This window comes from Mycetomoellerius zeteki, unplaced genomic scaffold, assembly GCF_001594055.1.
Source record: "Mycetomoellerius zeteki isolate Tzet28-1 unplaced genomic scaffold, Tzet1.0 scaffold30, whole genome shotgun sequence".
Lineage (NCBI taxonomy): Eukaryota > Metazoa > Arthropoda > Insecta > Hymenoptera > Formicidae > Mycetomoellerius > Mycetomoellerius zeteki.
This window is the reverse complement of record NW_017257283.1, coordinates 240845-254921: the sequence shown is the minus strand read 5'-3', so window position 1 is coordinate 254921 and position 14077 is coordinate 240845. Positions and strand designations below refer to the sequence as shown.

The window sequence follows — 14077 nt, the reverse complement described above, 5'->3', positions numbered from 1 at the left end:
GAGCTGCTGAAGCCACGGAGTGGCGCACGGCGGTGGCGCGAGAAAGCGCTTAAAGCGAGCACACGTACGGGGTGAGACGTGCGCTGGTTGGTGTGTTGGTTGTATATTGTTTTGAAAAGTGTCGCGGCGCGCGCGGACGCACGCGACGCATCACGTCACGTCACGTCACGTCACGTCACGTCACATCACATCGCGTCGCGTCACATCGGATCCCATCGCATCGCATCGCATCGGATCAGTCGCGAGGCGCCAAGTTGAATCGGAGTACATCGGCGAGATCGTGTCCCTCTAGACGAGGTAGAGCGAGCGAAGTGTACATCCTTGTGTCTCCTTGGGTCGTCCGTAATAACGGTGCATACGTCCGTCGCCTCCAGCGTTTCTTCGTCTTTCCGCTGCGTGAATATTCCATCCGTCCATCCATCCATGCGTGCGTAAACGCGACGGGAACGAACGCGGGAAAAGCGTGCGTGGGGTAATGCATGCGACAGGCGTCGCGGCGCGACGCGCGACGAGGAAGTCGTCCGAGGGAGGCCGGTGAGTGTCGCGGAGTGACGAAAAACCGAAGGAAGGTATCCCTTCCGTGATCCTCGTGCCCGACGGCGGGACTATCGTGAAATCGCGAGGACGCGTGAAACGACGTGTAATCAATCCAACCCGGGGGTCAGGAGTGTCAGTAGTGCGTTGTCGTCGTCGGACTACGCCGACGACGACGGGAGAAAAGGTGGAGGAGAAGATCAGTGCCGTCGCGCGGAGGAAACTTGAGGGGAAACCCGACGTTTTGTGTCGTTTTGTCGTACGATCGCTGTTGAACTCGCTCCGATAATCCCGGAGGAAGGCAACGTCCTATCTTCGCCACCGCGGCTTGGATGGATACTGTGCATTATTTCTGGAGTGAGTTTCTCTCTTTATTTACTGTGTATGCGTGAATGCGTGTGTACGTAAATGCGTGCGCGCGTGTCTGTGAGTGAATGCGAATGTCCATCCCCTCCGTCGCTCGGCCGTCGACACGTACGAGCGCGTATGAACGCGAGAGTGTTCCCCGTGAAGACGCGCGTACGCAGCAACAGCCCGCGGTTTTTCTGTGGACCTCTTTCTCTCTACGCCGAAGCAGCGGGACTTCTTTTCCCGAGTCCTGTTACTCACCGCGATCGTACTCGGTACCCCACGAACAGCTGCGTGCGATCATCACATCCATTGTTTACGTGTCTTTACTAAGAGACAGGCGCGCACCTGACCGAACGGCTAAAACACAAGCGTCAGCGCGCGGCGGACTCGTTACTTTTAGCCCGTCGATGCCTTTTCGAGAAGTTTCAAGCTCGCGCGGCCTTTAAGCTCGATTGACGAAGGTGCTCGAAATTCGTTAGTAAAAAGAACGAAGATGAAATTCATTAAACCTGACTGAGAGCTTTATTTGTGTTCCTTTCTGGAATGCTGTTTTTTTACATTACAGAGAGACAACACGTATTGTCTACCTTCTTATGATGTCTTTTATAGCGAATTTGGTTGGAATTGTTTAATATGAACCAGTGCATATTAAAGTCGTTGTACACTAATTTAATTTGTGCAAAAGTAAAATGCAAATATTTCAAATTATAAAATGCAGACTTTACTTAACAGCACAATATAATGTATCGAGGATTTGATGATTCAATATTAAACACACATTTTTACGTTAATTTGTGTACGACGACTTTAGGATGCACCTGTGCGTGCTGAGTGCATCCAATCGAATTTGCTATTAGATATCTTTTAGACATGCATATCCCAAAAGACGTCTCTTACGACGTCTTTTAGACACGCATGTTGTGTAAATATTTTGTAATGAATTACGGAATTGTTAAAATATAATTCGCACAGATATTCAGGATAATAAAAACATGTTTTCAGAATTGTGCGTTTATGCGTAAAATATAATCTACATCTACGTGTATACAATGTAAACTATGTAAACTGTGTTTTGTGTATCTATGTGAACAATTTATCATAGTCATCGAAGGCTACGTTCTTTGCCGTTGCACCGGACTGCGCTGAAGCTTTTTATTTCGTTTTTATCTCATTTTTATCTTGCATATCTGTATGATAATCTTGAACTTGCTGAGAGGGTCCTGAAGCACCTTCACCACTTGTCGTATCATGCCTGAGCGCGTGAAATGTCAGCTTTGCGATTAGAGAATTTTAATCGCGAATAATTTAAGAACTATTATACTCTCGACATTTTCGTATTACAGGATTTTTTTCTTACAATGTTCCAAAGAATCCACTCTTGAAAAGAAATGCGGTGATTTTGGGACACCCTGTATATTTTTATTTATCAATACCAAAATCAAATATATATATTGACCAGATAATCGTAAAACTTAATTACTTCTTTTTGAATTGTATTGTTCAATTTATAATAATTTACATATTTTAATACGAGAAAAATATGTAAGAGTCTCCGCGGTTGTCAGTGCGTAAATAATATATTCATATAATAAGGTGAAAGGATGCGATTCGCAAACAATTAAAACGTATACAATGAACAAATGTTTCGATACTCCGTATTAGAGTCCTCTTCAGTGCGGAAATTAAGGATAAAACTAAACTACACCGTCAATTTAGTTTGTACTTTACTTTCGCACTGAAGACTCAAATCCGGAGTCAAAACATTTGTAAACGATTTTGTTTATTATACCATATATTGTTCTAATTGTTTGCGAATCGCATCCTTTCGCCTCATACATAGGTATATAACTAAATTATTATATTTACGCACTGATAATCGCGGTGGCTCTTATAGGCACTTTTTTTATATTGAATTTATTTTTACCACAAACCGTTTGTTTAATTTAATTACATATTTTACATTGTATTGTCTACGTGAAAAAGATTTGTATAAATTTAACGTAAACAATACGTAAATATTATTCCATGTAAACGTGTTCTTGAAATATATGGCACAACTCTGCAACATGTAGGTATCAGTTGTAAGCAAAACGTCGGACGATAAGAAAAGCGGATTATATCTCGAAAGGTACACTTCTTTCGCGAGCAGGTTTTAAGATTAAAACCACGCGCGGATGGACGTCACGTTCTTTCACCGATCGTCCGGTCTTATCGAGCGGAGAAAAATCGTTTCCTGAGGATCGATCACGCCAATCTGATTTTACTCTTCGTTTAATCCCGTCGCGACGACGGCGGCGATTAATTCGCGGAATTATCGCGTCGCGTTGAGCTCGTTGGAACGTTTTCTTGAACTTTCGCGAAACCTGGCAGGTGGAAAAGGCACGTAATCGTATAATCCGAATCGCGGCGCTAATTTCGCGCGGACGAACGATGAATCTTGGCGCAATCTCCTTCGTCGGAGCGTGACCGGCTGCTAACGAACGTGAAAGGAAAAACATTGGACGACAGTCAGTACGCGGACGTTGACGACGTTATCACACCGAGTTATCGAAAATAATTTGCACGTGGCGGTGCAACGTTACATAAATTTAATCCGATAACTCGTCTCGTGTTATCGCAAAGGCGGGAAATCGGGCACATGTAGGGACGCCACCAATTTAACGAGCTACCAATGAATGCTTACTTAATTTAATGTCTACACCTGCATGCAGATACCACTTGTCGTTACTTTACAGATACGCCTCGGTATCGCTGATGATAATCCATAAATTTATTGTGACAATTAATTACACAGAGTATCGGTAGCCGATTCGTAATTTATATGTAACTAATTAGCGCACTATACTTGACATTTCAGAATTAACTTCGCAAAATATCTTAATGCTTTCATTATTCATATTTTCTATTTGATAATATTTTTCGTATATCGATATAGAGATACTTTTCGAAGGAAAAACGTTGAGAAATTGCTGATTAATTATCTGTGCTATGGAAATATTGCAATACGCTGTTAAATATATGCCACTTAAAAAACCGTATTGCGTCGAGCATAGGACGTATTTATTGACTGTATCTTGATTAAAGCACCGAACTCGAGTTTTTATTCTAGAAACGAAATTTCCCTTCGGTCCCGTTTCGGAGTCGTTTGCGTCATGGTCTTACTTTCACGCGCCGTCAAAGTTTGATTGCGAACACGCAATCAAGAGAATTTCCCTTTGACCCTTTGCGAGTTACGTTCTTATATTTTTGCTCACCTGAGGAAAGTTGCAGTTCCATGCGTCACGTTTAATTTCGCCTATCTACGGCCATTCGACGCGAGTCGAATGGCCAGTCGATGGCGATGAATAATGTAACTTAAGATTATTGATACTTGCGTTCGATACGATATTATCCGCGCGATCTATAAATATCGTGTGTCCTTTGTTTACTGTTCAAAGATAAGCGCGACTTGACGATTGTGCAGCACGTATTCGTGTGTCGAACGGCCGGTATTTATGCGTAGTTGATAATTACGGCCACGATAAGAATCCGTATTTTGCCAATAATCAGCAATTTTCTTTTTCGGTAGATATAATTTAGGCCACTGTTCAGCTTAAGGACAGTAACAATGGCTACGTTCAGCAGAACGTTTGTTTTGCAACTGTTGGAAGTTTCCTTCGCGCTGATTGGATCATACTTTTAGATCTAGAAGAATGGTCCTATCTCAGCAGACAATCATAAAACGGTTGTAAAACTGTTGAGTCTGCTGAACGTAGCCAATAGCGTTATATTACCGTTGTGCAGCTATTTTAACATGTACAAAATTTGCGAAACGACAGTGTAATGATATCGTTATTATCATTAAGAGTTACAAAATAGGAGCTTTAATCGCGAAATTATTAAAGTTTCAATGATGATGTAACAGCTCTGAAGTAAAATAATAATGATATATAATTCTTACAACGTGGTTTTTTCGGATATACATACGTGCGTTTTATTATTCATTTCACGTTTAAAGTCTGATTACGTTGCAAAAATTGTGTGGTTACTGCTCGGTCGTACGGATAGAAAGGACAATTCTGTAATCCGAATCGAATGCCAATGTCTAAATGAATCGAGGTATATTGCCTTTGTAATAAAAGCGTTGGTTATCGAAAAGTGCTATAAATATTTATTAATACTGGTCTCTATTATTTTTCACACATCGCATTACGTTCCTGCTTTATATCAACGTGCAATCGGTTTTTCTCGGAAATTTCTCGAAAAACTGTCGTTACGAGAATTACATCGAGCCGCAGTATTTTAATATCCGCTTCGCAGTGTATACATCCTGCACGTTTCTCTATTTTCCGCGAATATCGTTGCCGCAGCCAATTGTACGCTAACATTTGCAATTCGTTTCCACTTTCTACAAACAGCATCTCGAGTACGCCTGCAACAGTCCCGATCGTGGTTACGTTTGTCCTTTGCGTCAAGCGGCAAAATTATAAATTTCCATTACGATATGACAGAAATATCTAACTTCCTCGGTAGAATGTAATTTTTGCGAGTTGCCCGCGTACAACTGATTTTCTTCTTAAAGTCCGTTCTTTTCAAAGCCGGAAATTACGACCCCAGAAACGAAGGAAGAAAGGAAGAAAACGAAAAAAATTTCCCGCGGTTTATTCTGAAATAACTTTTTGCCGATGAAACCATTATAATATGCAGACCACTTGCAGAGATTTTGTATAATATGGCAGCTGTCGAAATCAAAACATTTATTCAGAGCAACGTAAATACTATATCCCTTTTGAAAGGATCTTTATTTTGTTAAGAGATATGTGAGCTGTATTAGATTATTAACTGATTTCGCGTTGTAATATTTTCTTGATTTCTTGATTCAATCCGTTTGATGAATAGCCAGTTAGGAACAGCATCTTCATTTATTCTCGTTTCTCGCGTCATGATTCAAGATGGCTGATGCGAGTATCGCCGACCTTTAATCGGTCGATTCTGAGGTGACGTAGTTTAGTGGAAAGCCACTTCTGTAACCAGCCGACAGGTGCAAGGTGTATTTCTCTCCGTTCCGCTCCTCTCGCTCCAACCGGACGCGACCGGTCGGCTCGTTTCTCTTTCTCGGGCGTTGCACGCAAGAGAGCGAACGAGCGAACGAGCGAGCAAGTGAGCGAGCGAATAAGCGAGTAAACCCGAAGAAACCGGTAGTCAGGGTAATCGGTGTGTTTCGATAGAGTCGATATTCAAATTTGTCGAACGCTCCAAGAACGTAACGCGTTTTTTCCCTGAGTAAAATCGCGTCATCTTTTCGAGTTTATCTTAAGCGACGTCTACAGTGAGATTTTAAAGCGTAAATCTTAATCTTTAAGGATGTACCTGAGCTATTCCAAAAATAGTATCAAATTGATGAAACACTTCGGGAAACTCTCTTCCTTTGTTATCTGTAATATATTGTACTAAAAATAATTTCAAGTAGATTCACTAAACCGTTAGAGAGTAATTATTATTTTAATTATGATGATTATAAAAATTTAATACTAGTACTGGCTAATTAATAACTTATTTTAAGTATTAAAAATATTATTAATAGTATTTTTAATACTGTGTGAAAATAAGTGATTAATTGGCCAGTATTAGTATTAAAGTTCTGTAAGAGACGTTTTCTTACGGGAAACGCAACTTTGTCGAATGTAATTAGTAATAAAAGTATTGAAGAAATAGTACCAAAAATTTAATTTTTTTTTTATACGTATAGATTTTAAATTACTGGAACTTTTTGCAAAATTAGATTAATTTTCACAACCGGTTTCAGAGAAATTATTATTCATAACAATTTTGCGGCATATATGTATGGTTCAATATGGCATATTTTGCCATATTCTGCCGTAATAATATTTATATTGTTTAAATAATGCATGTTTATCTTTTTTAACTATATTCCAATTATTTTTTCCGTTTTGCACTGGTAAATAATGTCTTGTTATAGAAAGTTGAAAAATGACAAATAATGTTAATAAAATATTGAAAAAAAGTGAAAAATAACTTTTTAAAAATAAATATATTATATTATCTACCATTTATATAAGTTATCACTAGATTTACTACACGTTTGGTGCAGTTATGCAAATATTTCGAATTTGGGGGACTTTTGTCAACGATTGTATCTCAGATAGGTACATCCTTAGGCCCTAAGCCGTAAGAAATTGACCAATCGAATGTGAGGAGAATAATCGACTATGATTGGTCAATTTCTTACGGCTTAAGGCTTAAAGCTTAAGTTTCACGCTTTAAAGTACCATTGTAGACGTCGCTTTAAGCGTGTATAACGAGATTTTAAGGCGTAAAACTTAGGCTTTAAGCCTTAAATCGTAAGTAATTGGCCAATCACAGTCGAATGTGAAGAGAACAATCGACTATTATTGGTCAGTTTCTTATACTGCTTAAGGCTTAAAGCTTAAGAGGTTTTCTACAATAAGTCATTACCTAAGCTTTCTTGCTGTAAGAAATTGACCAATCACAGTCGAATGTGAGAAAAATAATTGATTACGATTGGTCAGTTTCTTACGGCTTAAGATTTAAAAGTTTAAGTAATCGCTTATTGTAGAAAATTTAGGTCTTAAAGTCTCATTGTAGACGCCGCTTTACCGTGTCGAAGAATGAGAATCGGTGACATCGAGAAAACAGGATGACTCCGGAAACGCGCATTTTTATTGCACTCTAGAAAACGAGTCGACTTTTCTCGGGAGTATCGACAATAGTATTGTTTATCGCATCATGTAACCGGTATTTCAATTATCTAGAAGCGTTATATACATACAAGACACGCGATTATTTTAGCGTATCTTCCGATTACGCGCGCAACATTTTTATCATAATTAGCGTCGTTATCGTAACCGATATACATTTATCATTAATTGAATTTCGATAAACGTTATTGTGGACTATAACACGTCCATTGGAAAGATACTTTCTGTCATGTTTCGACAGTAGCCCGAACTCTTGACGGGCGATTGCTGCAAGTATAGGAGAATATATACAATACGGATTATTTTGAGTTGCTACCCTTTGGCGAGATGATCAACTCTCCTGGAGGCAGCTTCTCTTGCCGCGGGAGCTCTTTGATCCGCGATACAACGGCCTTGAATGCAACATGAGCCGCGCATTGTTAAATGAATGGATTGTTTGTACGCGCGGGCGATTTTTCGCTCGGGGCTACGATTCGTCTTTACTCTTCTTCTTGAGTCCCTTGTTTCATCTCGTTCGCAATATACAGGGTGATTCATTATTATTGAAAATGAGAAATAAAGAACAGAATTTATTATGATTGGATTCTTTTGAAAACTTGGGGAGTCACTTTTCTGAATACAAATTTGAAACTTATCTGAAACTTGATATTTTTAATCAAGTATTTTAACATCATACACTGAAAAAAATTTACTAAATCTTAATACATATATATATTTCTTTAAATAGTACTAAACATTTACTCGGTAAAAAAGACGATAGTAAAATTAGATTAATGGTTTTAATTTTTGTATCAAGTAAATGTATATTTACATTTAGTAAATATTTACTTAAAACTATTTCTTAGAACTATCATTCAAACAAATATTTATTAGAATTTAGTATTTTTTCAGTGTATACAATACAATGTTATTTTCTAAGGATGAAAATTGCGCAGTCTCACAATTGCCTGAAAAGGATTGGAAATTCATTTCAATTTGTTCTTTTATTTCTCACGATATTGCTTCGTTTTTATTTTTATGTTAATTTCGTTAATAAAATGATACTACTGTTTTCCTTCGTTCGTGTTTCTCTCCTGTACGATTTAGATACAGTGGAACATCTTATGGAAAGCGATGAAAGTTGTACAATACCGGTCTACACATTAGGCGCGAGTTTCTCGCGGATATAAATAGGACACCTTGTCCCGTTGGTCTACGAAAGGAGCAAATGGATTATCGCGCGCGTACCGACCCTCTGCAACTTTTCTACACTCTCTTCTTTCTCCTTTTCCGCTTCCTCGTCTCGCTTCACTTCTTCGCCGTTTTACGTTTCTTTTTGCTCGCATGCGATTCCCCGTGGTTTTCTTTTTCGCGTAGACGATGCCAAATCCTCCAAGTAACTAAAATTATCACCAAAGATGTGTACGATACGACTTTCTCGCAGAGTTGAACTATGATTGAATTACATACTTTTACACACGTTAGCCATGATAATAAATTGTACTTATAAGTACAAAGAAATGCATCTTACTTTTATTATTACATTTTAATTACGCAGTAATGTTTGACTTTATAAATTTTTTAAAAAGATTCTTTCCTCTGTCGCTTCTTAAAAGAATTAATAGTGAAATTTATGTATTTTTGTGGTGGCCGTTTTTAAAAACATGCATCGCTTTGAGTTAATCAAAACAAAGAACGTAATATAAACGTACAATATTACGTAATATTACTCGCGCTATTATTTAGATGTCTGATACTAGCTTCCTCTTTCTTCCTCCGTTTCTCATTTTCCATTTTGCCTCGACCAACTTATACCATTTCCGAGAATGTGAGGAATAATCCGCGCATAATTAATTTAATTCGCTTAGAATTTCGGCACGATCCACGTGCGCGTTCATGTTTTTTTAATTGCATTGTAAAGAATTAAAATGCCCTGAGCCGCCGCGTATTTGGTTAACGACACTTTCGCCGGTTGGCGAAACGAGCTCGTTCGTCCAGCGCTTTCTCAATGAGATTAAAACAGTCTCGCGATATTAGTACTTTTCATTTGCGGTTTGTATAGTTGAAGCATTATGCACGACGCGATATGCACCGCGGTCTGCAATTCTGTGGAGTATTTCCACTTTATGGGTAAATTGTACGTTGCATTTATGACGACTGGTGTATGTTTAGCCAAATGCGTATTTATACAAAGTATAAAGCATTCGAAATATAAATAGAATTTTCATCAGGTTCAGTAAAAATATGTACATGCTTATTACACGATCTTTGAGTTATGTTGTATAAGATGATTTGTTTATTATATCAATTTTAATGCTGTGAATGCAAACAAAATAATCCTAACAGTTAAAATGCAATATTAAGTATACGATATATTTCTTTGTACTTACAAGTACAAAAAGCTCGAGAAAGTCGAACTTACTGAGATTATAGTCGTTTTAATCTTTATGCTCAAGGCTTTAATTTTGCATTTTACCGTGTTATTTCATGGTTATGTGGTAGACGCTACGTGTCATGATTGTATTACGACGCTATTTTCCATTCAAACGTCTCTCCACTTAATGACGTTATATTTCATATTTTTACGATGCTTTAATATAACGCCTATATAAACATCACTTGCAACAACAACAGCAGTGAGTTGCGTTCATTTATATTTAGAATGTCGCATCACGATTTTATACAAAGTCCCTATAAAATACGATATAAATAAAGACTGGAACAACATTACGATATCGTTTGTATTAAAAAAGAAAAGCATTTAAATCAGCGCCAAGTTTCTTCTCGAGTGCTGACAGATTTTAGCGCGAAAGGTCTCTATTCGTGGACCAATTTGCGAAAGGTCGCGTTGTCGTATATTTTAATAGGTCTAAACCGGTGGAACTAGACGGCCGGATTTAAAAGCGATTTAAAGCCCTGCTCGTAACTTTCGAATGACTGCTACTCGCGTCGTTTCAACTTTTCCCGCGCGCACCGCGTACACATATAATATAAATACGCGCGCGCGCGCGCATTATAAGCATCAAACAATTAACATCGTTTATCAGTATCATCGATTAGACGTAATAGACGTGTGTTACGCGCCTAATGGGTTTCGGCGATGCGTGAGTCATGCGTCGTCCTTCGTTTTTGCTGCTCGCTATGAATAATGATCATCCTTTGTACCAACATACTCGTAGTACACGCGCGTAGTTGTAAAATACGTTTTCTCTTATCGGCTTTGCAGATCGATTAAGAAGACACCCGCGGACGAGAGGCTGAGAGATTTATAATATTTACGGTGTGAAATATCAAAGGTAACGTGACTGTAATGTTTGTGATACTGAATATTGAAAATAATTCGCGTGCAGCGTAAAGTCGCGTGTAAGAAATTTGACGGGGGAGGGACGTTGATGGGACCAGAAAGGCGATAATTTTGTGCAAGCAACGAAATGGTAGAATCGATAACCACCATCGATATCATGGCGAAGCACGACGATGCATATCATGGGAAAAGGAGAAGGAGGTGCTCGGCGACGCTTGCGTTTATCTGACAGTTTAATGCTAACAAACGCGTGCGATTCGATCGCGTGTCGAGTATAGTACGTGAGTATGAACGAGAGTACAGTGGGAGATACAGTTCCTTCGCTTTCTCTCTCGCTCTCTCACTCTCACCTCCCCAGGGAAGGCAGAGAGTCGGGCCAGAAAATCATGGGGTGGCTTCACCACCTGGTCGACCGACCGTCCCCTCTCTGCTACCGTAGAGTACGGTGTGCACTGGCACATGTTATGTACACATTCAGGATTCCCCTCGCGATTGTCTGCGTCCTGCACGTCGCGTTCTTTCTCCCTTTCTCTCCCTTCTCCCCTTTAAAATAATGCAACACGCCACTGCGGTCCGTCTGCATACCAGTCGAAGTACGATCACGCGATTCGCTCGTACGTATCGGTCACCCGATATGGATTGTGCAGCCCTTCGTAACTACCTATCCTCTGGGCTCGTTCAGATCCGAGCGTAGTGCTCGATTTTTTTTTCAGCAGCGTACACTCTGCTATAATGCCAATTGCTGATACGCAATATTGTATGACGATCGTAGAATAATGCTTCTTCAAAGATGTTGTCTAATACATGAGTGTATAGTACGAATTATATATACATTTTGCAGCACGATATATTGTAATCGAGATATGTTGCAAGGCAAGTCTCGCTTGGCCATTTTACTTTCTGCTCGATGTATGCCGTATCATTAGGATGTCTACCGTTTTGTAAATTCGTACATAGATCAACTAAGATCTTTCTGTAAGATCTTTCTATTCTTTCGATTCAGCTCTCACTCTAAAATTTCCAAAACAAACATATTATTTTTTAAAATAGTTGTGTTGTACAGAAACATTCTGTGCCTGTATATATTTTATAATTAAGGATTATATAAAATTTTTATAAAATGATTTTGAATTTTAAGGAATCTAAGATATATTTATGTCGCTATAAAGAAGCATTTGTCTTTCAAAAAAGTAATTATTTTGTGTAAAAATAAAGTATATAGTTAAAGTAAAAAAAAGTTCTCTTTAATTAAAACGACGAGCATAATACACTTCGTTTTCGATAACTCAGATTATGAGTGCAACCCGGTACCATATACCCCGGTATGGGGTTAGGTATACTCGCAGCAGAGAAAGGAAAGTATGCGTATTGTGTGCGTTCGTGCGTCAGGATTTATTGTCATTCGACAACGATAGACACGATATTACGTTACGATAATTGTTTTCGATACGAGAGGCGTGTCGCGGCTCAGGCTGGCGCCCCTTGTCTCGACCCGACGGGAATACTTTTTACGGCGAAAGTAACGAGCGACTGCATCGACAGACGCTGATCGTCGGTCCAGATCGAAGCTTCGATAACAAAGACGCTTGATCTCTCGTACCGGTCGAATAACTGGCAAGGATTACTTCTGCAAAACGAGCGATGAAGAAGAGAAAGGATCCGTTATTTCGCTCTTACTTTTAACCTGGACCAAACTCTTAGAAACATTTTGTTTTTTCTGTAAATATTTATTTCAGTTATGATTAATGTGAGAGAGTTGCTATTTAAAAAAATTGCTAATTAACATGATTAATGGTAATTAATTTGACTAATGTAAGAGATGAAATAGGTAGCAATGATTACAGAAGGCAATCAATGTCGATTTAAACGTCGATCATGCAGTGATTTTTCTAAGAATCATTTTGCAAATTTCCATATATCATTAAATATAATATTCTGCGCGGTTTATACTCGTAATGATTATCCAGCGATGATTATGATCTTAAATTGATTGAAGTACTTTAATAACGATTTTATTGATTCACACTGATTGCGAGTTACATTTAAACAGGCAAGCTGTAATTATCTTTTTTATGGTTGCTTTTACGTTCGCGAATGGAAATTGTGATGAAAATAATTTTAACAGCACGCGCGCACATGGTTTAATGTGTGCGAAAGGATAAGCGCGGATCAATCGACTAGAAAGTCTTGGAAGCGTGAAAAAATCTCGCTCGATAGCGGATTTCTCGCCGCGACGACCTCGGAGCGATATCCCGCTGCTATATCCTCCTGTGGCTAATTATCGCTTGATATTTTCTAGAAAGCCTAAGAGGCACGCCGCGCCGTCGCGATACGAGGGCAGGGTCGCAAGGATATAAACAACAACTTTTACAATGGCCACCTCTTATCGGCTCGTTTAAGAGGACGTGATTTAACGTGCCGCAAACCGCACCGGGTATCGGCAGGTCGACCGGTTAACTAGAAAGTTGAAATATCTGTAGGAAGTCGTGCCGATGGATTTCTCGTATGAGTCGGTTGGTGGTCTAGGAGCGATCTCGATCAGCGCGAGGTCAGTGATTCGCCAAGACGATCGAGACGCTCCTTATTATTGTAGGAACTTTGCGGTTACGCGCGCATGTATACGCGTGTGAGACGACTCGTTTCGATCTGAACGTTCAAACGCGCGATAGAAATATTTTAGTGTGGAAAGACTATCGTCATATTTTTTTTTTTTTATTAGTCATTTGTCTCGTGGATAATTTCTCTTACAGGTGTGTTAAGCCGTGGGATTTCGAAAGTCGGAGTTTTCTAAACATTCTTCGTATAAGATTTGATAAATCTTTTTATACAATTAAGTTTCAATTTTTTTGCATTTTTTCTTTTTTTTTATTGCGAAATTTCCTTCGTTTTCACATCACATTTAATGTAACAAAGTTACATTATTTAAAAATTATTGAAATGTAGCATGTGAACATTATCCATAAAAATCGAGTAATGTTAGCGTCAGAAAGAATTTTCTAATAGTTAAGGCAAAATTTCCCGTTTAAAATATAACAGACTTGAACATATTTTTAGTTTTCCTCTCCTTTATCATTGAAATTTGTAAATTTGCTCGGATAAAAACCATGAAAAACTGAAGTCATTTCAATTATTTCTCGAGAAATTAGTTGAAGTTCCTTCACGTAAAATATTTAATAAAACTCGCAAAAAC

General features: G+C 38.8%; 1 protein-coding gene across 5 annotated transcripts in view; it reads left to right on the top strand.

The window, feature by feature from the left end:
* scalloped (TEA domain transcription factor 1 homolog scalloped) overlaps window positions 1-14077 on the top strand; it is a 179855-nt gene that overhangs the window by 13024 nt on the left and 152754 nt on the right. For 2 of the 5 annotated variants that reach the window (XM_018450889.1, XM_018450885.1), the window contains exon 1: window positions 60-891. The exons of the other annotated variants lie outside the window; for them this stretch is intronic. In XM_018450889.1, coding sequence (XP_018306391.1) covers window positions 867-891 — 25 coding nt within the window. In that variant the 5' untranslated portion in view covers window positions 60-866. Of the gene's footprint in view, window positions 1-59; window positions 892-14077 lie in introns of those variants that run through there. 5 annotated transcript variants of the gene reach the window in all.